Raw genomic sequence first — 27500 nt, 5'->3', positions numbered from 1 at the left:
TACTAATTCCCGGTACCTAGGAATCGATACCGGTACTTAACGGTACCAATTTTCGATACTTTTGAGTGTTTCATATTTTAATTCTCATTTATAATTAAATATATATTTTTCTCAATATATAACCATATTTGATAAATATAACGATAAATAACATACAACTGTTTGTATTTTAACATCGTCCTTGTAGTTTTAAAAGCTGATAATTAAACTGAAGCAAACACTGTGAACTAAATTTACTGTGTATCTTCATTCCTTTTGCCGTCTTTTTTCATTTGATTTTTCCTACTGGGAAGTTAGAATTTCCGAGGAGAAAGTGAACGCACCATTAGCTGATAACAACGGTGGCAATGGAAGCTAACATATCAAGCTAACATTATCTTAAACAGTTTATTTAACTGCTGGAGCAGATTAAAATGATGATGCCTCACACTTAGATCGTTGTAAAGTGAAGCCAAACTTTAGAGCGCGTTCATGTCCTTCTAGTCGGAAATTCGGAGTTACGAGGAGAAAGCGAACGCACCATTAGCGAAACGGAAGCTAACAAATCAAGGGAACGTTACCTTAAACATTTTATTTACCTACCGGAGCAGATTAAGATGAGGATGTCTCACTTAGATCGTTGTCGCTGGTTTCATCATCACCCAGTTACCCATCACATTTAGTGAAGTGGACCCAAGCTTTAGTGTGCGTTCTTTCAACCATGCTGCTCTGTTTACAACTGGCTCACAGTGAGTGACGACATAACGCTCTAGCGCATGCGCAGCTGTCTTGGCAAGTTCTCATTATGAAGGATGGGCACCGAAACGAGGCACCGTTTGAAATGACGTGAATCGGTGCTCGGTCGGTACTATGGAATTCGGTCGGTACCTTAAAAAGTACCGAATTCGGTACCCATCCCTAAAATTTGCATACCATTCTAGGTCTATAGTGCATATAGTCATCATTCTGGGTCTATGTTGCATATCATTCTAGGCCTATAGTGCATATAGTCATCATTCTGGGTCAATAGTACACATAGTCATCATTCTGAGTCTGTAGTGCACATAGTCATCATTCTGGGCCTATAGTGTGTATAGTCATCATTCTAGGTCTATAGAGCTCCGGGAGTTGGCGTCACTTCTCCCGGCATGCAACAGTTCAAATCGAAACGGTGCCATATTGGCAGGTAGAAGCCGGCAGCTGGACTATTTGTTATTGTCAGAAAACTCAATCAGACAGGAAATATGGTAGATTCCTGTTATGCCCCAGGATGCAGAACAGACGCAGGCGACATAAGGAATGAGCCATCTACAGGATTCCCCAAGATCTGGAGCGCCGCAAACGTTGGATCATTGCAATGAAACGCGTTAGTGACCGGGCTGAAATGAAGCTGTGGGACCCCGAGAGTAAAGGTTTTCACTTATGCAGCGACCACTTCATATCAGGTACTTAAACCAACGTTTCCTCAACTGTGTATGGTGTTTATTTTAAATGCTTTTATTACAATTCTTAGTGGGCTTCCGAAACTTATTTTGGCGTGGCTTTTTCTGTCTTTTTACTGACAGCAACAAGTAAACATCACGTAAAATGGTGCCTCGTGAGTTCTGCGTGCTGCCGTTTACGTGTTTTATGATCACAGCAATTAACCAGCTAAGCTGTATTTAATTTTTAAGCAATGGTTGATCAATTGCCAGATCACACATAAAAAGCACTTTGGATTGCTATTTTCTGTCTCACCGAGACAGCTCTCAGACAGATCCTGAGACGCTACTGCCTGACATATTTATTTTATTCACGGAAAAAAAATCAATTTAGTGATTTCTCTTGGTGTTCAGTTTATACATTCAAACAGCACAGCACTCTATTTAAACTACTTACGTGTAAATCTGTTATTTGTCCATCCATCCATCCATTTTCATCCGCTTATCCGGAGTGGGGTTATGGGGGCAGTAGCGTTGAGAGTCCCAGACTTCCCTCTCCCCAGCCGCCTGAGCCAGCTCCTCCGCCGGCCAGGTCCAGTAAGAAGTCCGCTCCGACAGCTTCTGGCATTTTTAAAAAGTATCCCAGGGGCACGGTAAGGGTCGGAGATGTTTAGTCTATTTAATTTCTGACTATATAAAACAATTTCTTCGGTTTTAAAGTGTGAAGTAAACTCCGACGAAGTAAAATCCAAGCTGATTCCGTTCACGTTCATGGTTAAGATCCGTGTTTGTTTAGCTTCTTTTACCTGCCAATATGGCGTTTACTAACTGAGAGTCACGTGGGGTCCGGAGCTCTATAGTGCCTATAGTCATCATTCTGGGCCTATAGTGCCTATAGTCATCATTCTGGGTCTATAGTGCATACAGTCATCATTTTGGGTCTATAGTGCATATCATTCTGGGTCAATAGTGATGATCACAGCAATTAGTCATCATTCTGAGCCTGTAGTGCACATAGTCATCATTCTGGGCCTATAGTGTGTATAGTCATCATTCTGGTCCTATAGTGTGTATAGTCATCATTCTGGGTCTATAGTGCACATAGTCATCATTCTGGGCCTATAGTGAATATAGTCATCATTCTGGGTCTATAGTGCACACAGTCATCATTCTGGGTCTATAGTGCCTGTAGTCATCATTCTGGGTCTATAGTACAGCCATCATTCTGAGCCTATAGTGCATATAGTCATCATTTTGGGTCTATAGTGCATATCATTCTTGGTCTATAGTGCCCATGGTCATCATTCTGGGCCTATAGTGCCTATAGTCATCATTCAGGGTTAATAGTTCATATAGTCATCATTTTGGGTCTATAGTGCATATAGTCATCATTATGGGTCTATAGTGCATATTGTCATTATTTTGGGTTTATAGTGCATATCATTCTGGGTCTATAGTGCCTATAGTCATCATTCTGGGCTTATAGTGCCTATAGTCATCATTCTGGGTCTATAGTACGTATAGTCATCATTCTGTGCCTATAGTGCCTATAGTGATCAATCTGGGCCCATAGTGTGTATAGTCATCTTTCTGGGCCTATAGTGCATATAGTCATCATTCTGGGCCTATAGTGCCTATAGTCATCATTCTGGTTCTATAGTGTGTATAGTCATCTTTCTGGGCCCATTGTGTATAGTCATCTTTCTGGGCCTATAGTGCATATAGTCATCATTCTGGGCCTATAGTGCCTATAGTCATCATTCTGGGCCCATAGTGTGTATAGTCATCTTACTGGGCCTATAGTGCTTATAGTCATCATTCTGGACCCATAGTGTGTATAGTCATCTTTCTGTGCCTATAGTGCCTATAGTCATCATTCTGGGCCTATAGTGCCTATAGTCATCTTTCTGGGTCTATAGTGCATATAGTCATCATTCTGGGTCTAAAGTGCACATAGTCATCATTTTGGTTCTATAGTGCATCAAAGCCCCATTCCCACCTGTACCGGGTCGGCCCGGGCCGGGTAGCATAGGTTGTTTACATATCTGGGTGGCCTGGAATTTTCCCGGGCCAACCAAGGCTCATTCTCGGCCCTCTTCCCGAGGGGTACTGCTTCAGGCCGACCAGGGCCAACACACCCACTGCTGACAGCAAATTCACACCTTCCATTAGAGCAAGCCTCTGATTGGTGGGTAGAATCAGCCCATTCACACCTTCCATTAGAGCAAGCCTCTGATTGGTGGGTAGAATCAGCCCATTCACACCTTCCATTAGAGCAAGCCTCTGATTGGTGGGTAGAATCAGCCCACATGGGCTTAAGGCAAGGATGTGTGGAATCAACCGGGCCAGGCTGGGGCCGACTGGGGCTACCCGGCCCGGGCCGACCCGGTACAGGTGGGAATGGGGCTATAGTCATCATTTTGGGCCTATAGTGCATACAGTCATCATTTTGGGGATATATTGCATATAGTCATCATTCTGGGTCTATAGTGCACATAGTCATCATTTTGGTCCTATAGTGCATATAGTCATCATTTTGGGCCTATAGTGCATATAGTCATCATTCTGGGTCTATAGTGCCTATAATCATCATTCTGGGTCTATAGTGCATACAGTCATCATTTTGGGTCTATAGTGCATATCATTCTGTGTCTATAGTGCCTATAGTCATCATTTTGGGTCTATAGTGCATATCATTCTGGGTCTATAGTGCCAATGGTCATCATTCTGGGCCTATAGTGCCTATAGTCATCATTCAGAGTTTATAGTTCATATAGTCATCATTTTGGGTCTATAGTGCATACAGTCATCACTCTGGGTCTATAGTGCATATTGTCATTATTTTGGGTCTATAGTGCATATCATTCTGGGTCTATAGTGCCTATAGTCATCATTCTGGGCTTATAGTGCCTATAGTCATCATTCTGGGTCTATAGTACATATAGTCATCATTCTGTGCCTATAGTGTCTATAGTCATCATTCTGGGCCCATAGTGTGTATAGTCATCTTTCTGGGCCTATAGTGCATATAGTCATCATTCTGGGCCTATAGTGCCTATAGTCATCATTCTGGGTCTATAGTGTGTATAGTCATCTTTCTGGGCTCATTGTGTATAGTCATCTTTCTGGGCCTATAGTGCATATAGTCATCATTCTGGGCCTATAGTGCCTATAGTCATCATTCTGGGCCCATAGTGTGTATAGTCATCTTTCTGGGCCTATAGTGTCTATAGTCATCATTCTGGGCCCATAGTGTGTATAGTCATCTTTCTGGGCCTATAGTGCCTATAGTCATCATTCTGGGCCTATAGTGCCTATAGTCATCTTTCTGGGTCTATAGTGCATATAGTCATCATTCTGGGTCTATAGTGCACATATTGCACATAGTCATCATTTTGGGGATATAGTGCATATAGTCATCATTCTGGGTCTATAGTGCACATAGTGCACATAGTCATCATTTTGGTCCTATAGTGCATATAGTCATCATTTTGGGCCTATAGTGCATACTAGGGCTGGGCGATATATCAATATTCTTTAAATATCGGTATAATTTCTAAACAAGATATAAGATGACTTTATATCTTTCTATCGATATAACTGGCCAAACTGCTATGCTAGCGATTAGCCGCTATGCTAGCGACATGTTGCTCCGTCTCTAAGCGGCTATTACGTGTATTCTCACAAGTTTGCTCAGTCTGAGAGCCTCTGGGTAAATGTGCTGCTCTAAACTTTGCATTTGGTGTCCTGGTTTTTAATTATTTGGGGACCTTCAATGCCAACTGAGTTCTGTTTTCCATCCTGCTTGTGCGGAGAGACGAGCCAAACCCCTCCCTCCCCTGTGTAATGAGGAAACGTCTACGGAAAGCCAGAGTGGCCAAATGACCTGAAACATATTGTAAGGGTTTGAATAGTAAACTATAGGGTTACCGTTTTATTTTGAAGGCGAACTCAACGGGTGAGAAATGTTGTTCCGGTTCCGTTTTTTCCGCTCTGGTTTGCTATGCTAGTAAATACTCCGTTACGAGTGATTCTGATGAAAAAGTTGAGTTTGTAAGGTGTGGGTTATGGCGACAGTAGCCCGAAAATAACACTCATAAAAGAGCAACCAGAGACTCTGAATCATTACAGTATAATCGCTGATATGAGCCAACACTGCTAACTAATAACTAACAACTAGTTAATAACTAGTTTTTCTAATAACTAATAACTCCATGGTGCATGACCCATGTGATCTTCAGTAGATGCAATTACATCATCGTACATTTAGCTTAACATGATGGATTTTTTTTCTCTGGACAAGACCTATACAATATGGGCCACCTCTAGATGAAATTTAAATAATTTTACATTAATTATAAATATATAATTAAAAAGGACCTGTGGGACATTTGATACACCTCTGGCTCTCAACTGTGTGTGTGTGTGTGTGTGTGTGTGTGTGTGTGTGTGTGTGTGTGTGTGTGTGTGTGTGTGTGTGTGTGTGTGTGTGTGTGTGTGTGTGTGTGTGTGTGTGTGTGTGTGTGTGTGTGTGTGTGTGTTAGCAGACAGCTGTACCTGTGTTACTAAAGCTCAGACTGGTAGAGAATAGGCACTATGGTTAAAGTTTGACAAGAATCAATACATTTTTATGCATTTAACCCACTGATTTATGTATATAACTTCTCAAGAGCTTGAAGTGAGTTAACTTGTCAACAGTTTACAGGAGGAAAAATATCGAGATATATATCGTATATCGGAATTCAGCTTAAAGATATCGAGATATAAGTTTTGGTCTATATCGCCCAGCCCTAGTGCATACAGTCATCATTTTGGGCTTATAGTGCCTATAGTCATCTTTCTGGGTCTATAGTGCATATAGTCATCATTCTGGGTCTATAGTGCACATAGTCATCATTTTGGTCCTATAGTGCATATAGTCATCTTTCTGGGCCTATAGTACCTATAGTCATCATTCTGGGCCTATAGTGCCTATAGTCATCTTTCTGGGTCTATAGTGCATATAGTCATCATTCTGGGTCTATAGTGCACATAGTCATCATTTTGGTGCTATAGTGCATATAGTCATCATTCTGGGTCTATAGTGCACATAGTCATCATTTTGGTCCTATAGTGCATATAGTCATCTTTCTGGGCCTATAGTACCTATAGTCATCATTCTGGGCCTATAGTGCCTATAGTCATCTTTCTGGGTCTATGGTGCATATAGTCATCATTCTGGGTCTATAGTGCACATAGTGCACATAGTCATCATTTTGGGTCTATAGTACCTATAGTCATCATTCTGGGCCTATAGTGCCTATAGTCATCTTTCTGGGTCTATAGTGTCTATAGTCATCATTCTGGGCCTATAGTGCCTATAGTCATCTTTCTGGGTCTATAGTGCCTATAGTCATCTTTCTGGGTCTATAGTGCATATAGTCATCATTCTGGGTCTATAGTGCACATAGTGCACATAGTCATCATTTTGGTCCTATAGTGCATATAGTCATCATTTTGGGTCTATAGTGCATATTATTCTGGACCTATAGTGCATATAGCCATCATTCTAGGTCTATAGTGTATGTAGTTATCATTCTGGGTCTATAGTGCACATAGTCATCTTTCTGGGCCTATAGTGCATACAGTCATCATTTTGGGCCTATAGGGCATACAGTCATCATTTTGGGCCTATAGGGCATACAGTCATCATTTTGGGTCTATAGTGCATATAGCCATCATTCTAGGTCTATAGTGCATGTAGTCATCATTCTGGGTCTATAGTGCACATAGTCATCTTTCTGGGCCTATAGTGCATACAGTCATCATTTTGGGCCTATAGGGCATACAGTCATCATTTTGGGTCTATAGTGCATATAGTCATCATTCTGGGTCTATAGTGCATATAGTCATCATTTTGGGTCTACCTCAACCTCAACCCTAAACATGGTAAACCAGGAATGTATGAGTAGCTGTTGGTTCATCTGCTCTGTCTTCTTATGTTCAGAGATGACCTCCAGAGGGTCAACACACACATGTGCGCGCACACATAAACACACACAAACACATGCACGCACGCACACACATACAAACACAGACACGTGCACGCACACATGATGCACACACACTGCTGACATACAGGCTAGCCTTAAAAATGTCCCAATGACATTTTTATCTCTTTATCAGTCAAAAAGATCTAAAACTTTTAATTTCTCCAAATGTTGTTAAAAATGTAAAATGAATGAATGCAGTAGGCAGAAGCTGCCCACAAAACTTCTTTTAAACAACTTTATTTACAACTTAGCAAATACAAATTAGCTGCCAGCAAAACTCTGTAGAGCCGCGTACAGATCTGTGTTGGGGTTATTAGGAGCGAACAATTAGTAAGCTTCAACTTACTTTTGGATTCTTCAATAAATTCTGTAAATATGGGAATATTTACTGATTTATTAATTAATTAAGATATTCTTAGATATACGGGGCACCATTCCCCTTTAACCGGGGAAAAATTGAATCCAAAACTCTTATCAGTCTTTCTTGAAGTTCGTAGAATCCTTGGAGCAGAGACTTCTCTTCGACACAACAAAGCTACTGGAGACGAAAATCTGAATTTTATAATGTTTAATTAACAATTTGTCAAATGAATAAACAGTGGCATAAATGAATAATAACCATGTGATATAATAAAAGGATGTATATTCAAAATAATGTTCAAGGTGTTTTGTGTGTATGTAGGATGTATGAATGGGGTCCTTTGTTCTCACAAAGGAGTAGTGTGTGTGCGTGTGTATGGATTCAAAATGGAGTCTTGAATACAAGATGGCTGACTCCTTTGTCTGGCTAAAGTGTGGGTGGCAACTTGCACTTTAACTTCCAAAGCACTTAGAATCAGTAGTAACTTAACCTTAAATCACTCAAAACATTTCAAAGGATCATGCAACAACACAAAAGATTAATCACGAGTTAATATCCTTAGTTTATCAGCCTGGCCATGGCCGAACATTTAAAGATACCAAACAATGATTAATAAGCAGTTTATTCTTTCAAAATGACCCGAAGGACGAATTTGAAACGAAAGAGGAAAACACGAAGCTACTTTTTTTAAGCAATAGCGCGGTTTTATTGCTTATTCTGGACTATAGAGGAAACGGGAGAAGAAAAGAATGAGAGAAAAATGAGTTTTCTGATCACCAAAAGAGCGAGGCGTCCCTCCCCCTTTTGATTTGACGGTTCTCCGTGTTTCTCCGCAGTTTTCAGCGTCATCCGCCGGTTTGATGCTTTCTCCGTTGTTTGGCTCCACGAGTGTTTCTCCACGGCTGGACACAAAGAAAACGAAGTTCCTTTTGGGCTGAGTTTGACAACTTACAGCGTTTCTGAGAGCTGGATGGAGTTGTTGTTTCCCTCCGCTGGTTCTGTGTCCTCAAACATCAGCTGGAGGGGAGCAGAAACGAGCAGATCAGCGGTCCCGTGGGCTCAACTTGGCTCTTAGAGCTTCCGCGTGCTCAAAGAAGTCGGAGCGTTCGACAAGCGTGTCCTCACCGCCAGGTATCCTGGGCAAAAGAACGAGGTTTCTTTGTCTCTGCTGAAGATTTATGGTCTTAGTTCGCGGGAAAAGCTCCACGGCTTCCCGCACATGCGCAGAGCGTGTTTCTGGTACTAGGCGGTGACGTCATCACAATGCTTCCGTGTGCAAAGCATCATGGGAAATGAAGTTTCTTGGCGCTGATGTGATTATTTGCTTTTCAGAGCAATTTAAGCACAGTCATTTTGGAGAAAATCACTGCATAGTAATTTCCTCATGAGGTCAGACCCTCAACATTCCCCCTTTTGGTTTCGGGGATCGCGCCCAAAGCTCGATCGTCGGAAGCACAGATGGGTTTGTTCCTCATGAACGTAGGTCGACTTGATTGTCGGAAGCACAGGTGGGTTTGTCCCTTAGGACGTTGGTCTCCTTGGACGCCTTTGTCTTTGGTCTTTGTCTTGGATCCTGGCGCCTTTGGTCTTTGTCTTTGTCAGGCACAAAGAGGATAGGAAACGGGATAGTCCCCAACGCGCATAACGAGAAGAAGCCACTCACGCAGGTGGTACGCAATGATGATGTCGTCCATGCGAGAGGTAGTAGTGTAGAAGGAGGAAGGTCGGTGGGCGGTTAACTCCACGAGTGGACACAAAGGCATCTTACCGCCGGCCATACAGTTCAGTTTATGGAGCACGCGGTGATGTACGAGGTCCATAGTTCGCAAACGCGCATTGACCTATGTGGTCCCAAGATTCCCCCCTTTTTTGGTCCAAAGGGTGGATCAGGACAGTCTTTGGGCTAAAACAAGGACCATAAAACTAAGAGGTACTACAATGTGCTGGTGCGTCAGACAGAGTCATTGACAGACTGAGCTGGGCCGGCACATAACCACTAGTTAATATGTGACCAAGTAAGAAACAAAAATACAGAAACCCCAAAAAAAAAAACATATAACATCCAAGAAAATTCATAGCAACCTTGAGGTCTCATAAAATACATTCTTAGGTCATACATTCAGTGTGTAGCTTATAAAGAATGTGACATAATGCAACACTCAGATAAAAATGTGAGGTAGACTAAAGTGAGAACTACTCTTAGGGTTACAAAATAATAAAGAAAATGTTGCTCACCCCCTTTAGACAGGTGTGGTACATTCACGCTTGGATTCTCCCCGAACGCGGTCACGAGGCACACCGTAGGTGAGCAAGTGCATCTTATCTTGGAGTTTCTTAACACACCTGTAGGCGGAATAAGCTATCACGGCCGTGATGAGCCATCCCATCCCCAGGGCGACCAATGTGCAGATTAAGGTGGTATAATCTGTGTCAATGTAGCGTCTTGGGTATCTATTCATGGGCGTCAAAGTAAGTTCACGCGGGGTTTGTGTGAACTTAACAAGTTTGGTTCCTTCAATCAGTAATTGTTGGTCAATTTCTAAATCGATGGTAAAGTTATAACCCTGGAAAGCGTCCATGATCTCAATCTCCGAATCATGCTGTTCGAGGTTGAGGTGATGGAGTGCCAGGTTTTCCAGGTGTACAATTGCACCTGGCGGAACTGAGAGGAAAAAGGTTTGGTTCGGCAGTTGTAACTCAGTGGCAACGTTATGCTGGTCATAAGTTACAAGGGCCGAGTCTACTGGGGTGCTGATAAGCCATCTGTCACCTGCACGTTCCACTCTGGTATCCATGTCAACATCTTTTAACGTGACCGTAGCTTGGCAATTCTGCAGGGGCGCATCGCTCCTGAGGCCGCATTGATAATTGGCAACGTCTCGGACAAATGGGTTACCAAGACACACCCAGTGAATATCTTTGGTTTTTGTGCATAAATCTAAGTTAGGAGTTAGATAGAGTTTGCTATCAGCATCTTGGTAAGCAAGGAAGCTCGGAGTTTTAAGGTGGAAATGTTTACCGTTTTTCCAAAAACCAACGTTTAGCATGGACTTAAGCCTATAGATGTGAGGTGTCTCAATTATGGGAACATTTAACAGGAAACCGAGTTCTAATTTTTCTGCATCAACGTGAATGGGAATTGCACTGCCTAGGCTGTACGCTAGGTGGATTTGTGAAGTGTGTACAGTGGAGGGAGTAGCAGCAGTCAAAACATCTTTGAGCAGATCCATTGGTACCAAATACGCAGGAATGCGACCTTCAACCAGGCTGTCCAGAGTAGAACCAATTTCCCTGAGCAGGTCCTGCATCAAATCTCTCACCACTCGTGTGTACACAATATCCTGATGTATGGTGTCAGACAAAGTCTTGATTGCACGTAGAGATTCATTAATCAGAGCAGAATGTAGGTTGACCGTTACAAGAGTACCCTGTAAGGTTTTAGTAAGAGCTTCCTGTTTGCGGTCTAGGAGGAGGAGGTTCCCCTGGATCTCTGGCATCTCATCCTGGAGTTCGGCAATGTGTCGTTGGACAGTCTTAAGACTAATTGTGTTAGCCGCCGAAAGTCCAACTGAAAAGAGGGAACCCACCGCGGACACCGCAGCGATGAGTCCACCTAGAAACCTTTTTGGGCGGTTATTTTCTCCGAGGTCATCTTCAGTGACTATAAATTTTTGAAGTTGTGCCAACATGTAAGCGGTGGTGCGCTTGGCATGTTGAACAGTACCAATAATGGACTTGTGAGGAGGAGGGGCCGGTATCACGTGTTTGTGATAGACGTCCCACGGGTCCAAACGGACAACGATACGTTGCGTATGAATGCGGCAGTGTGTGATCAACAATCCGGGGTTGTCTTGGAGGACCATCCCGGTTGGTGGTCCCGGTTTAATGATGGCTGATGGAGTGGCTGCCGTTGATCCAAAGAGGATGCAGAAGATCCAGAGGAACTCCATCCTGTAATGGAGAGACTCGTGGTTAGTGAAAAGAACGGCGGGGGGGGGCTTGGTTCTTTGTCGGTTAGTACATGTTAGTGGGTTAAACGTGCACTTCCCCCCCTTTTCCATTTCCATGCATAGAACTATATAGCGACTACGTCTACCTCCTGCGGGGAGTCTGGTCTCTGTACCCGCGGGGACGGTTTGACGTAGGGTTTGATTTGGTTTGCATGCACCCATTTGTAGACAGGCTCCTGTCTCGCTTTGGTGATGCGTAACCTGTATGCAACTGGAGAGAGTTTTGCCACGATCTCAAATGGTCCTGACCAGCAGGGCAGGAACTTCTTAGCTTTGCGTGCCGGTTGGGCGAACCGAAAGTAGAATACTTTGTCACCCACCTCGTATTCGCGGCTGGTTGTCTTTTGGTCGTAGTAGGCCTTAGCGCCTTCTACGTTGGTCTCCAGTTTCTTCTGAGCGTGCGCGAACGTAGCTCTGAGGTGTGTTTTCAAGTCTGCCACATACTGATGAGCGGTATAGGCAGTGGCAACACTGACATCCTCTGGGTGATACAGGAGGTGCAGTGGTAGAGTCATCAGTCTGCCGGTCATCATCTCAAAGGGCGTAACCCCTGTGGATCGCTGGGGAGTGGACCGTATGGCCATCAGGACCAGAGGGAGCTTGACGTCCCAGTCCTTCCCAGTGGAGCAGACGTACTTTTTGAGCATAGAGACGACCGTGCGGTTCATCCGTTCGACCTGTCCGGATGACTGTGGGTGATAGGGGAGGTGGAATCTCACTTCCACTCCCAGAAGTTCAAACAGGGACGTCATTACACTGGATGTGAAATGAGTTCCTCGGTCAGAGTCAATGCAGAGTGGAAGTCCCCATCGACTGAAAACGTGGTTAATCAGCAGTACAGCGGTTGTGACGGCTGTATCGTTTGGCGCTGGAAGGCATTCCACCCACTTTGTGAAACTGCAAGTTACAGTTAGCATATATTTGTTTCCTCTTGCCGATTTGGGAACCGGTCCAACCCAGTCGATCTGCAGGTGGGACCAAGGGAAGGTTATTCCCCTGCGTTGCAGTGGTGCTCTAGCAAGCGGCTGGGAGGGTTGAAACTGGGCACAGACGAGGCAGCCTTGGACATAGCTGTGTACGTCCTTGGACATCGACGGCCAATATGCTACTTCTGTCAGTGACGCGAGGGTAGCTTTTGCTCCGCGGTGACCTCCAACCGGAGTGTCGTGGGCGTAGGCAAGCATGACTCCTCTGTGGTCAAGTGGAACAACCCAGCGCGGCGGGCTGTGATCGTCACGCATGTAAACTAACAAATCGTTTTGTAGTTTCAGGTGCGCGAGTTGACGATGCAGGGTTACCAAATCTCGGCTTGCGCCAGTAGGTGGTGACGGTTGTTCAGGCATCGGGCCCTTTTGGAGAAGCTCGCGGATGAGCTTCAGGTCAGGATCTTGTTCCTGCATGGTGACTAGGTCCGCATCATGTGGTTGTCTGCCTAGAAACACGGGTACCCCAACGTTCTGAGGTTCGTCTGCCTGTTTAGCATGGCGACGAGTAATCGCGCAGACCTCGTGAACGGCCTTGGGTGGAAGCCACTCGTCTTTGAATTCCCAGCAGGTTCCCTGGTCAGCACCGAGCTTAGCAAGGCGGTCAGCTTCGTCATTACCATCTTTCTCTGGACCTAGGGTCCTGGAGTGACCTTTGACCTTTTTCCAGTAGACCATTATGCCTTTCTCAGTGGTGAGCAGATCACACGCTAGGAATAACTCCGAGTGTTTCACGTCTCTGTTCCTGGCATTTTTCATGTTGTTCTCCTTCCACATGGGGAAGTGAGATATGAAGCTGTGTCTAGCGTAGTTTGAATCTGAGCAAAGGACGATTTGAGTGATGTCCAAGGCTGCCGCCTGCTGGAGGGTTATCAACACTGCAGCAATTTCGGCGTACTGACTAGACTTTTGGCCCAACCGGTAGTGATTTGGTTGCTTAGTGTCACAGTCCACCCAAACGACTCCAACCCCGGCACGGAGCTGGCCTTCGTGAAGGTAGGCGCATCCGTCAGTGTAAACTTTCGGAAGCCCTTGGCAAACATTCTCATCAAAGTAGCGATGATTGGATGCGGTTGGGTAGACTGCGGCAGGTGTGTCCAGGGGGCCCATGACGGAGTCAGAGTCACAGTGCTGGCAGCCTGCTAGCCCTTGTCCTAGCGCTAGCTTGGTGTTCTGACCATACTTGACCTCAATGTTATATCCTTGGAGCACCATCATCCACGTCGCAATGCGGCTGTTTGACACTCTTCCTTCGCGCAGACGCTGGCTGTTTAGGAAGGTAACAGGCTGATGACACGTTTCAATGATCACTTTCTGTCCACCGATGTAACTACGAAAGTGTTCGACGGCCCAGACTGTAGAGAGGAGAGCTCTCTCGCAGTCTGAGAACTGGAGTTCCACCTTGCTCAGAGGCTTGCTGGCGTATGCCACAACTCTCATGTCCTGATCGTGTTTCTGCTTCAAAGCAGCGCTCAGGCAGTGAGAGGAGAAAGTCGCCTCTATGAAGAACTCTTTATCCTTGTCTGGGTAAGCCAGACAGGGTGCGGACGCCAACTTCTGTTTTAGGAACTGGAAGGAGAGTTCTTGGGGTCTGTCCCACACGAAAGGTGTGTCGTTCCGAAGCAGCTCAGTGAGGGGCCTCGCTGTTTCAGCGTACTCCTCAATGAACAGTCTGGAGTAGATGCAGACTCCGAGGAAGCTCCTGAGTTCAGTCAGATTAGCTGGGGCTTTGATGTCCTGAATGGCTCTAATGCGTCCCGCTTGGGGCTCGACTCCATTAGGGCCAACCAGCAGTCCAACATACTCCACTTTGGTTCGACACCACTGTCCCTTGAGAATCGCCAATTTAGCTCCGGCGTCAGCGAGCTGTTGCAGCACGTGACGGAGTTCAGCCAAGTGCTCCTCGAAGGTTCGACTCCTCATCAAGATGTCATCGACATATATGAGGTTCCCTCTGGAGGCAGCATCTGACATGGCTTTGTGGAGGAAGATGTTGAACTCGGCAGGTGAGTTAGAGTAGCCAAAGGGGCAGCGGTTCCAAGTATATTGGCGATTTCCAAAGGAGAAAGCCAGTTTATACTGGTCCGCCGGCTCAACCTTCATGGTCCAGAAGCCGTTGGCTACGTCAACCGTAGAGAAGAAACGAGCATCTCTGACTCTGGCTAGCTCCTGATCTAAATGGATCATAGGCCACCTGGAGAGAGGTACTTGTTTGTTCAGTGCACGATAGTCTATGGTGAGACGCCATTTCCCAGTCGGTTTCAGAACCGGCCAGATGGGAGAGTTGTAAGTGGAGTTACACTCTCTGATGATGTTTTTCTCCTTCAGCTGATCGAGGATCTCCTGGATCGACTCATAAGCAGCGAGGGGAATCTTGTACTGACGTACAAAAGTAGGAGGGGCATTCGGGTTTGTTGGAATGCGAACCGTATGCAGGTTTGTGAGTCCACAGTCCAGGGAGTCCCTGGATAAGACGGACTGAAACTCATAGAACAGGCTTCTAAGCTCTGCTCTCTGCACCTCTGACTCCAGCGCATCCGCTTTGTCAAGCTGCTGGCTGACTTCGGCCTCGAAGCCGTCATAAGGTTCAGAGGAGGAGGGTCTCTGGTGTTCCGGGCTTTCAACCGGTGACTCAGAGGGTTGAGTATTTATTGCAAAAACCGTTAGACACTGACCGCTGTCAGTATCTAAGGTTGCACTGCAAATGGGTTCCTCAGGAAGGGCTTCATGCCGCTTGATGGTAATCATTTGTGAAGGGAAAGTACTGAATGTGTCTGCACCAACCTGTCTGTCGTTCAAGAACAACGGAAGTTGTCCGATCACGGGGACTGAAAGTTCGAAGTCATGGAATGAGCTATCTATCAGCATGCCCAAGGGCTTTCCTGCCGGCAGGTGGATAGGACTCTGGGTCGGATTTTCGACCAACAAGTACGCAGAACGAGTGTTCAGCTCCAAGAGTGGCGTGCCACAGACGGCTAAGTTGAGCTCCAAGAAGTGTGGTGATGGCTGGAAGAAGGCCTGTGTGCCTGGCAGCTTCTGATGCTTCATCAGAGTCAGACGAACAGGCACTCCTTTGACCAGTGGGGGCAGAACCGTGCTGGCCTCAACCACTGCACGGCAGGCCTGTGGAATGGTCTGTCCGGACAGCAAGTGTTCACGGCCTTCTGAGCGAGGCTCAGAGGAAGGTGTGGCTCGGGCCCAAAGGACTTGATTGCAAGTGTCCAGCTGGGCACCTAGTCGAACCAGCAGATCTGCTCCAATGAGTGCAGGTGGATCAAGCTGTGGTATGATGCTGAATGTATGTGTGAGCTGTCTTGCTCCAAGTTGGATAGTCAGAGAGCAGACCTCTGGCGCTTTCAGGAGCCTCTGCGGCCAAGTAGGTGACAAGAGCCGATGGCTACGTGTCACACTGACCAGAAGGGGGTCCTTCTGACGCAGGTGTTCAAACGTCTGCTGGCTGATGGCTGACTTTTCAGACCAAAGAGCAAGGCGAGCATCTGAGATGTGGGTGCAGTTGATGGTAAGACCACCAACTATGTGTGGTGCATATGGCTGCAGGCTGACGTTCTTCAGCGAGCAGAGAAAAGATGAATGTGTGCGGAACGGAGTTCCAGGAGCGGTTTCATGCCTTTGCAGGCGGACATCGTCTGTGGGAGCTGTAGGGAGGGGCATGACCTTGGAACAAGGGTTTTGCGGCTCACTTAGGCTGACTTCAAGAATGGAGGATGGTCGGCTGCTATCCGGGTTCCAGGGCTTAGGTGTTTCCACCTGAGCCCAAAGTTGACCCTTCTGGCAGTCGATGAGGGGAGCTAGACGTTCAAGCAGGTCCTGACCAATGAGAAGTGGTTCAGTGTCTAGCTGGCAGACATAAAACGGGTGAACCAGAGTCATGTCTTGGAAGGTGATGTCCAGCCACGCCCGGTGAGTGATACACTCCCGGGTCTGGGTGTAGCTGGTGATTTTCAGGTCACAAGGTTCAACCTGGACTGGTTTCCCGAGCGACCGCATGGTGTCAGACACGCGATGGAACAATGTGGAGCACATCAGGGTGATTTCTGAGCCGGTATCCAGCAGAGCATCAACCTGTATGCACCCACCTACGTTGGTGCTACAGTACAAACGGCGAGCATGATCATGGTTTGTTAAGTCACCAAGGAACTTCAGAAATTTAGTATCAGGTTTCTCTGGGGGGTAGATTTCAGGAGACTCCTGTGATCTACCAGTAGTGTTCCCCCAGCTGATCAGGTAGGTCCTGGCCACGCTGGGAGGTTGAGCCACGCCTAGTCATGCGGACGTTGGCTCTGGGTCTGGCTTCTTAGAAGCAGACTTTGGTGCAGGGGTCTCATCTGCAGATCTCAGCTGTTCCTTCTGTTTAGCTAGGAACTGCTGAAACATCTCCTGGAGGTCGGCTTTGGTCAAGTACTCACCTGCGGACTTGTGTTCGGGACCTACCTGTGGGCGGCGCTCCTTAAACCTTCCACTGTTCCGACCTGCCTGCCGTTGGTTTTGGTTGGGCCACTTCCTGTCTGATTGTCCAGACCTAGGCGGCCAATCAGCACCCCCCTTCCCCTGTTGAGGAGATTGGGACTGCTTTTGCGGTTTAGCAGGTCTAGGTTTAGCAGATTTTGGCTTAGTGGGTGGAGCTTCTGTGCCTTCGAGCTCCAAACGCGGCTCGGCGTCGGGAGCTAGGTGCATAACGCGGTGATGTGCGTCAGGCTTTTGGGGCTTTCCGCCGGCTTCCCAAGCCTGTTGAGCGTATCTCCTAATCTCCTGAGTTGTCAGTTTTTTCATCCGACAATACATTGAGACTTCGGATCGAACACACTCGTGCAGGTTGTGAATGAACAGGGATCTGAAGGCAGGGTCTTCCTCGAGCCCAGGGCCGTTTCGACCTTGGAAATAAGCACTTTTGAGTCGGTGATAATACTCTCTGGGGGGTTCGTTCCTCCCGTGTTTGATGGAGAAGGCCCCCATTGTAGCTGACGCAGAGTCTGCATAAGTGGCGTATTCATCCCTCAACGCTAGGCAGAGCGAGGAGTACCGATCTCGAATGTCAGGTGGTAGAGTTTCCATGAAACCGTGCACCGTTCTAGATGTGGTTTTCCAAATTAGCTTGAGCTTTTCCCTTGAAGAGGGTGCTGGAAGATCAAGCAGACAACGTTCTATCTCCCTGAGATAATCGTCAACGTTGGATTCATTGGTGTTAGGATCAAAGCGTTCTATGTCTTTAGCTAGCGATTCAATTTGACGTACACGGAGCCCTGACTCACGGTACGGCGCGTCATCCTCTGACTCTGACCCACGGTCTGTCTCAGAGGGCGCTGGATATCGCTGGTGTGCTCTGGGCTCCCAATGTTGACTCCTGGGGCCCAAATCGGGGTCCGGCATGTTGTGGCGGGCTGCTGGCACGTCACGTGGGTGTCTTGGGAGGTCCTCCTCCCGGAGCACGTCTGCGTAGTGCAGCCTGCGTCTTTCAACTGGGGCTTCTGCGTAATACACTTTGTCCGGATACGGACTGGCGTATGATGCTTGGTCATGCAGCTGGTTATCGGCATGCCGAATACCGGAGTAGCTAGGATGGGTGGATGGTTGAGGTGCAGCTTGGGGTGCATAACCCCAATCGGCACCTTGCACCCTTCGTGGACTGGGGGAGCGGTCTAAATAGAGGTGCCGCTCAGCTGGTCGACTTCTCACAGATTGAGAAGGCCGTGAAGATGAGGGTGGTGGTCCAACCTGGGGTTCGAGGGCGAACTGCCCTCGGCCCCTAGATGGTCCTGAATGCCCTATAGTGTGTGTAGGGAACGGGGCCGAAGGTTGGGACAGATAAGCTTCATCTCTCCCCTGCGGCGTGCGTCCGTCCAGAGAGTCCCACACCACATACTGTTGATTATCGTATGGAGCCGTATCAGGAGGTAGCCTACCTTTACGGCGGGACGGCGGTCCCTCGCTACCTTGGGTGGAGGAAACCAATTGGTCTTTGGCGATCGTCCTGGGCGGACCCTGGTTGGCTTTGCCGGCTTGCTTTCGTACCGGTGTGGGAGAGCACTCTGGCTCAGCCTCAGAGTCACGGTGTTCCCCCCCTTCCCACTGTCTGTTGTCATCAGCAGAAGGGGGCGGGGTCTTCTCCCCATCTTCCCCAGAATCGGTGCTGGTGTTGTCTTCCTCGATCAGCCTTCCATTTCGCTGTTTTTCAGCTAGCATACTCTGGAGGTTCATGATCTTCTGACCACGTTGGAGTCCTCTCTGATAGAGGATCAGGGCTAACTTAGCTAAGTGAACCTGGATTGGTTTTGTACCATCCGGGTTTTCTATTTGATCGATTACAGCTTCTAGCTCGACGCTACGCTGTTCTTCAGTGAAATCCCTAGAAGGGTAGTCGGGTTCTCGAGCAACCGCGACCAGTTTGGACAATATTTGTCCAGAAAGTAGGCCAGGTTCATAGTCGTGGGCCGCAGCGTCACCTGGTTGCTGGGAGTTGGTCAGTTCACTACTCTGTCCCTCCATTTTAACAACCGAACCAAAAATAGCCTAGTAGAGCTTCTGCAGATAGCTCAAGGCTGCACCTTTGGCAGCAACTGCTAGCTTTGTAGCAGAAAAACACTAAATTAACCTTTGTGCGCACAGGTTTTAGCGTTTTAAGATTGCACGGAATGCCGTGACTGACGCTTAAAATACTATTCCTTTCAGTATTTTAGCAAAAGCTGGTGCGTTGCCGTAGCAACGTCTTACAACACTTGCAGTGTTAAATATGCTAGTTATTCCTTCAGAATATTAGCAAACAAGGTGTTATCAGTCTTTGAGTGAAGGTTTCAGTTAGTTATAATAGCCACTGTGAGTTAAAGTCGCTAAATTAGCAGTTAATTTTAGCCTAAAAGGGTTAGTCAGAATTACTTACACGCTGCACCTTTAATGAGGAACTGAATTTTAACCTAAAAGGTTAGCCAGAATTAATTACACGTTGCACCTTTAAGGAAAACTGAATTTTAACCTAAAAGGTTAGCCAGAATTAATTACACGTTGCACCTTTAAGGAAAAGCTGAATTTTAACCTAAAAGGTTAACCAGAATTAATTTACACGTTGCACCTTTAAAGAAGCACTGAGTTACTGGTGAGAGTTCGATGCAGCTTCCTGCTCAGCGAAATCAGCACCACTCTGTTGCTGGTTCAAGGCTGAACAACGGATTATTTTTAATTCAAGCTCTTTGGATTTATTTGTTTGTTTGTGCCGGATAGAAATCTCTGTGTATCCAAGCCTCACACGGGGCACCAATAAAATGTTGGGGTTATTAGGAGCGAACAATTAGTAAGCTTCAACTTACTTTTGGATTCTTCAATAAATTCTGTAAATATGGGAATATTTACTGATTTATTAATTAATTAAGATATTCTTAGATATACGGGGCACCATTCCCCTTTAACCGGGGAAAAATTGAATCCAAAACTCTTATCAGTCTTTCTTGAAGTTCGTAGAATCCTTGGAGCAGAGACTTCTCTTCGACACAACAAAGCTACTGGAGACGAAAATCTGAATTTTATAACGTTTAATTAACAATTTGTCAAATGAATAAACAGTGGCATAAATGAATAATAACCATGTGATATAATAAAAGGATGTATATTCAAAATAATGTTCAAGGTGTTTTGTGTGTATGTAGGATGTATGAATGGGGTCCTTTGTTCTCACAAAGGAGTAGTGTGTGTGCGTGTGTATGGATTCAAAATGGAGTCTTGAATACAAGATGGCTGACTCCTTTGTCTGGCTAAAGTGTGGGTGGCAACTTGCACTTTAACTTCCAAAGCACTTAGAATCAGTAGTAACTTAACCTTAAATCACTCAAAACATTTCAAAGGATCATGCAACAACACAAAAGATTAATCACGAGTTAATATCCTTAGTTTATCAGCCTGGCCATGGCCGAACATTTAAAGATACCAAACAATGATTAATAAGCAGTTTATTCTTTCAAAATGACCCGAAGGACGAATTTGGAACGAAAGAGGAAAACACGAAGCTACTTTTTTTAAGCAATAGCGCGGTTTTATTGCTTATTCTGGACTATAGAGGAAACGGGAGAAGAAAAGAATGAGAGAAAAATGAGTTTTCTGATCACCAAAAGAGCGAGGCGTCCCTCCCCCTTTTGATTTGACGGTTCTCCGTGTTTCTCCGCAGTTTTCAGCGTCATCCGCCGGTTTGATGCTTTCTCCGTTGTTTGGCTCCACGAGTGTTTCTCCACGGCTGGACACAAAGAAAACGAAGTTCCTTTTGGGCTGAGTTTGACAACTTACAGCGTTTCTGAGAGCTGGATGGAGTTGTTGTTTCCCTCCGCTGGTTCTGTGTCCTCAAACATCAGCTGGAGGGGAGCAGAAACGAGCAGATCAGCGGTCCCGTGGGCTCAACTTGGCTCTTAGAGCTTCCGCGTGCTCAAAGAAGTCGGAGCGTTCGACAAGCGTGTCCTCACCGCCAGGTATCCTGGGCAAAAGAACGAGGTTTCTTTGTCTCTGCTGAAGATTTATGGTCTTAGTTCGCGGGAAAAGCTCCACGGCTTCCCGCACATGCGCAGAGCGTGTTTCTGGTACTAGGCGGTGACGTCATCACAATGCTTCCGTGTGCAAAGCATCATGGGAAATGAAGTTTCTTGGCGCTGATGTGATTATTTGCTTTTCAGAGCAATTTAAGCACAGTCATTTTGGAGAAAATCACTGCATAGTAATTTCCTCATGAGGTCAGACCCTCAACATTTGGATCAGTACGATCGGGGGAGGATCGCTTCAGTTTGGGTTCTTTTCCTGTGTCTCTTGCTGATGTTAACATGATAAGCAAATGACAATGAGGAAATTGGAGGCAGTGAAGAACAACAGCGTCAGCCCTATAGAGCTCCGGGAGTTGACATCACTTCTCCCGGCATGCAACAGTTCAAATCGAAACGGCGCCATCTTGGCAGGCAGAAGCCCGCAGCTGGACTATTTGTTATTGTCAGAAAACTCAATCAAATGGGAAATATGGTAGATTCCTGTTGTGCCCCAGGATGCAGAACAGACGCGAACGAGATAAGGGAAGAGCCATCTACAGGATTCCCCAAGATCCGGAGCGCCGCAAACGTTGGATCATTGCAATGAAACGCGCTAGTGGCCGGGCTGAAATGAAGCTGTGGGACCCCGAGAGTAAAGGATTTCACTTATGCAGCGACCACTTCATATCAGGTACTTAAACCAATGTTTCCTCAACTGTGTATGGTATTTATTTTAAATGCTTTTATTACAATTCTTAGTGGGATTCCTAAACTTTTTTGGCGTGGCTTTTTCTGTCTTATTACTCATAGCAACAAGTAAACGTCACGTAAAACGTTGCCTCGTGAGTTCTGCGTGCTGCTGTTTACGTGTTTTATGATCACAGCAATTAACCGGCTAAGCTGTATTTAATTTTTAAGCAATGGTTGATCAATTGTAAGATCACACATAAAAATCACTTTGGATTGCTAATATCTGTCTCACCGAGACAGATCTCAGACAGATCCTGAGACGCTCCTGCCTGACATATTTATTTTATTCACGGAAAAAAATCAACTAGTGATTTCTCTTGGTGTTCAGTTTATACATTCAAAGAGCACAGCACTCTATTTAAACTACTTACATGTAAATCTGTTATTTGTCCATCCATCCATCCATCCATCCATCCATCCATTTTCATCCGCTTATCTGGAGTCGGGTCACGGGGGCAGTAGCTCGAGAGGCCCAGACTTCCCTCTCCCCAGCCACATGGGCCAGCTCCTCCGGGGAGATCCCAAGGTGTTCCCTGTCCAGGTCCGCTCTGACAGCTTCTGGCGTTTTTAAAAAGTATCCCAGGGGCACGGTAAGGGTCAGAGATGTTTAATCTATTCAATTTCTGACTAGATAAAACAATTTATTCAGTTTAAAAGTGTGAAGTAAACTCTGACGGAGTTAAATCCAAGCCGATCCCATTCATTCTATTTACCTTTGTTGCCTGCCAACATGGCGTCTACTCTCAGAGAGTCACGTGACGTCTGGAGCTCTATAGCGATGGAGGACAGATTTTCAACACATCGGGGAAACAAAAATCCAAAGTATGGACCCTTTTTGGGATTTATAAGAAGGCCGGGAAGCTTGACTGAAGCCATGCTATTTGTAAACTGTGCAGACAGTGTTGAGGAAAATACTTTGTAAATGCATTTAGTTGCAGAATACTGAATACCTGCTTTAAAATGTATTTTGCAACATATTCAGCTACTTTGCTTAATCCTGGTACTGTATTCTAAATACTTGGAATACTTCCCCTTAAAATCAGCATTTAAGTCTATGAAATATCACAACGTGTGTTAGTAGCGATTTAACCTTCTTCTCACTCCCATCCTAACCTTAATCCAGTTTGTTGTTCTAAATTTGCCGTTAACCGTGTTTGACAGAAACGATACAACAAGAAAAGTTTTGCATGCACAAATGGGTTAAGGTTAGGATGGGATTGAGGCGAAAGTAAAATTGCAAGGGTAAAGGTCACAGTTCGCTAAAATCTCCGTTTTACCACGGTTGAGGGAAACGACACTCTGGCACAGCGCGTCGCCTCCCAATGTGCTGGGAGCCCCAACGCGTCGGAAACAAACGCTTGGTCACCCCTCGTCTTTTTTCAATGTGTGTGAGAATGGGTGTGAGAATGTGTTGCATCATTAGTATTCTAAATACTGTATTCTGAACACATGTATTCAGTTACTCCCCAACACTGTGTGTAGAGCATCGTTGACTTATGGCAGCACTTCAAATCTGGACCAGCATGCGAGGAAACACGGTCAACAGTATGATGAGTACTTCTCACAGGTCAAAAAGCAGCAGTTTGATTTATTTTATACATATTTAATTATTTTCAGTGTTTTTTACATGAAGCACTTATCACTGTGTAAGGTAGGGTTGGGCGACTTGTATAATTTTTCCCACCGCCAATCGTCAGTCCAAAAAAAGACGATGGACGATTTATTTGTGCATGTGACGTCATGAAACACGGACCAATTTGCGAACACAGAAGCCCAAAACATAGATTTTTTAAAAGCTACGCGCAGCACATATGTTTGCTGGAAGACAATTTTATATTTTTCTTTTTGTTTAGTTTTGTATTTGTGGTTTGGTAGAGTGACGGCTAAACGGCCCGTATTAAACACGGTTAAAATGTTAAAAAGATACCTCGCATTTGTTTCCCTCTGGTGCCCACTGTTGTGGTTTTTATTTAAGCTAAATGTTTCTTTCTGAACAAAAACTTCTTTCTTTTAAAAGTGGGGGACGAAATGAATCGCTGCTGCATTTGGACGCACTCTGAGGAGGCAGCAGGCTGCCAGAGGTCATGTGATCCATTTATCCCCGTCACTTTCACTTTTTAAATAATGAATAATCATTCATTACATTTCCATTCATTTTAATTAATATTTAGTCCAACCAAGCTGATCAGAATGCCCCAGTAACAAGAGCAGTGCAATTAATCGATTTCACTCAAAGGGACTTTACGGAGTTTTGAATTTTTATGCTTGCGATTGCCCCCTCAGGCCAAAAGCGTAACGGCAGCTTCAATAGTAGGCTCGTGCACGAGGCGCACATGCTGTACGTGCACACTCCTTAACGAAAATAACAGCTGAAACAGTCCCGTGTGTGTGTGTGTGTGTGTGTGTGTGTGTGTGTGTGTGTGTGTGTGTGTGTGTGTGTGTGTGTGTGTGTGTGTGTGTGTGTGTGTCAGAGGACAGAGGACAGGAGAACACGCAGCTAATTAATGAAATACTGTGGTTCTGTACCTTTCTCTTCAGCACAGCCGACAAAGGTTTATGATGGGTCAGTCCTCCTGCATGCTCAGATCATTCCCTTCCCTTGCTTGAAAAATTGTTCCAAAATGAAAGTTGAATCCACATCTTTTTTATCTGTGAATTCAATGCGGTTCAGCGAGTCTCAAATAAAAATTTGGGCATCTTACTGTAAAAAAATACACCATTAATGTAAAAAAGAAACTAAATAAATTATGTTCACATCCAGAATCAAACCCAGGTCTTCTGCACGAGAGTCTGACGTCTTACTAGGTGAGCTAAAGCGCCTGAGACATTCTTTGTATCTGTAACTTTTATATCGTTGATGACAGCAGAAAAAACGTTCAAAAAATGGTTCGGAGCGAAAATGGCTATTTTGTTGCTAATTTGCAGGAAATATCTAGATGAAAGTTCTACAGAAAGTAGCTAAGGGTCCTCAGAAATGTAGCTAGCTTTGTCACTAGGCATTAGGAACAGCGACAAAGTGGCACTGCCTCTCTCTCTGCTGCTAAAGCTACGGATAGCAAATGCTACGGGCTATGCATGAGCGTGAACGTGCATGAAGCAGCCTGCTCGACCCGAGCATCTCTCTTTTTCTGTGATTTTACAGAAAAACAGGCAATCGCAGTAAAAATGCCAGGGCTCATTCTACAGGACCAGGGCATTGCAGGAGAATGTATGAAGAAGACATTTATTATTTCTATACATGTTTTGGCTGTCAAACTTCCTTATAGTCCCTTTAAATTAGGAACATTTCACCTGCGCCGCGTGCACCTGAACTGGTCACCTGCACTTTGTGTGTAATCAAATGTCTCTAGGGAGCTTGCTGAAGAGGTTATGAGCTTCTATCTAGACTTTTGCCTCAGACAGACTCGTGGCTGTTTAAATAATGTTCTGGATGGATCCGTGCTCTGCTGACACACTCGAAGCAGGTGCTGAATAACGACGAGCGCTACTTCAGCCAAAGTTTTAAATCAGGAAACATTTCTCCAAATGAAATAACCAGAAGTCTTCCAGACTCTGAAAGACAGAAGGGTTTCCACTTTCCACTTAACGCCGTGCTGTAGTGCATGATGTCGAGCGAGTCGCAAACGCTCTCCAAACCCCTCCTCAGCGTGCCGCTTGTGCGTGCACTGTCAGCAGCCAGAGGCAGAGGAGGTGAGAAAAGGCTCAGATGCGCTGATGGAGACCTTTTCTTGATTGTTACCTCCGTGATGTTCTCTGTGCGTTCCGTGTAAAATATTAGCCAATAACAAACACATAAATAAACAAATCAGCCTCCTGTAAAAAACAACCGTAACGGCTCAGCCCATTGTCGATGGTCGATTCCTTCGTCCCATCGCCCCACCCTGGTGTACGGTATTGAGATACGAATGAGGTTGCTGCTTCCTTCACTCTGACTTCCCAGGCTTGAGGGGACATCTTGAAATGAATGACCACCATCATCAAAAGGTTAGGGGTGGACAATATATCGGCATCTATATCGTTAGTCATTTTTTAACATATTGGTATCGGTCCGGTAAATAAAACCGGGCCGATATTAACAACCGATTTCTTTTCCATCTTGTCTCCATTTGTTTGCCTGTTTCAGAGGGTGGGGGGGGTAATGTTGTTTAGTCATGTGAACAGTCGATGAAATCATCTCAGAAGCATAAATGTGTGTGGTGTGTGTATAATAACGTAAATTCAGCTTTAATCATTTTCAGTTGATACAAAATCAGCTGATTTTAGAACCATAAATGCCAATATATCGGTATCGGCAAATATCGGTTATCGGCTGTAACAGTGATCTTGATATCAGAATCGGCCCAAAAAGGTCATATTGGTGCATCACTAGTTATTGTTACTTGGTTTGTTTATAGGTGTGTAACTTGTTTACATTGAAATGTTGCACTGATTACCTACCTCTAGTGTTCAAAGCACTTTGCCCAGGCTGAAATGTTGCACTTTATACTTATCCTGAGCTATGCTAACCTATGGAGTTTCCATCCAAACATTCAGCCACTTTTGTTGGTTCATATAAATACACTAACATGTGATTTAGTGGTGTAAGTGCCATGAAGCCACAACGCTCTGGGATATGTGGTCTTTTACATATTTGAAAAGAGAATATCTTGTCACTTGGACATAATTGGCATCTCTATATTATGAAATATCTACAAAAAAATATTAACTGTAGAATAAAATCGTTTTGTTCTTGCAGTGTATTTGAATTGAATCATTTTGTATTGAATCGGTCTGTAAAAAAAGGATATCGCTTTTTAATCGAACCGTAACAAGTGAATCTAGAGTTGGGTTAGGGGTTAGGTGGTTAGGTATGTCCTGCTGCTGGTGGTCGGAGACTCGGACTGGTGGGACCTGTGTACAGCAGCTTTGCTCCTGCCAGGGCGCCCCAGGGCAGCTGGGGCTACATCGTAGCTCATCACCACCAGGGTGTGTGTGTGCATGAGTGTATGAATGTGTTAAATGCTTTGGGGGGTTGTTGAACCGTAGGAGGTAATATACAAACGTTTAAATGCTTTCTTTAGATTGTTGCTTTTGTTTTGTTTGTTTCCATAAAGAAACACAATTCAAGGATGCAATGAGACAAAGATTTTTTTGTCCTGTTGCCAAAACCAACTGTCATGTGTTGGTAGTGCTTAGAACCCAAATGCAGGTGAGTCACTAACAAGGTGAGCTCTTTATCGTAAAAGCCACGTCAGCAACAAGCAGGGGCTTGACCTGCGAGGCAGAGGCGGGAGAGCAACAGACCAACATCACAGAACAGACGGAGTTTAAACACATGAGAGTCGGGGAAAATGGGTGAGTCGGGTAACGAGGTGAGACAAATCAACACAAACAAGGGAAGACAAGACACCAGACAACAGGGGCTAGGGCGCAGAACCTGACACAGCCTTAATCTTTAGCTCTGAACACGTTATC

The 27500-nt window shown here is 45.4% G+C and overlaps 2 protein-coding genes across 2 annotated transcripts in view; both read right to left on the bottom strand.

Annotated features, from left to right (window-relative positions):
* LOC107396280 (serine/threonine-protein phosphatase 2A 55 kDa regulatory subunit B beta isoform) overlaps positions 1-27500 on the bottom strand; it is a 93146-nt gene that overhangs the window by 37882 nt on the left and 27764 nt on the right. The window lies entirely within an intron of this gene.
* LOC139063582 (uncharacterized) lies at positions 9865-21030 on the bottom strand. Its single transcript, XM_070545899.1, has 2 exons — positions 20898-21030; positions 9865-11744 (listed from the first exon to the last, which is right to left on the bottom strand). The coding sequence occupies exon 2, from the start codon at positions 11741-11743 to the stop codon at positions 10034-10036; it is 1710 nt and encodes a 569-aa protein (XP_070402000.1). The 5' UTR covers position 11744; positions 20898-21030; the 3' UTR covers positions 9865-10033.

The sequence above is a fragment of the Nothobranchius furzeri genome, chromosome 2 (genome assembly GCF_043380555.1).
Source record: "Nothobranchius furzeri strain GRZ-AD chromosome 2, NfurGRZ-RIMD1, whole genome shotgun sequence".
NCBI lineage: Eukaryota > Metazoa > Chordata > Actinopteri > Cyprinodontiformes > Nothobranchiidae > Nothobranchius > Nothobranchius furzeri.
The sequence above is the reverse complement of the archived record's forward strand: the minus strand, read 5'-3'. Positions and strand labels throughout refer to the sequence as shown.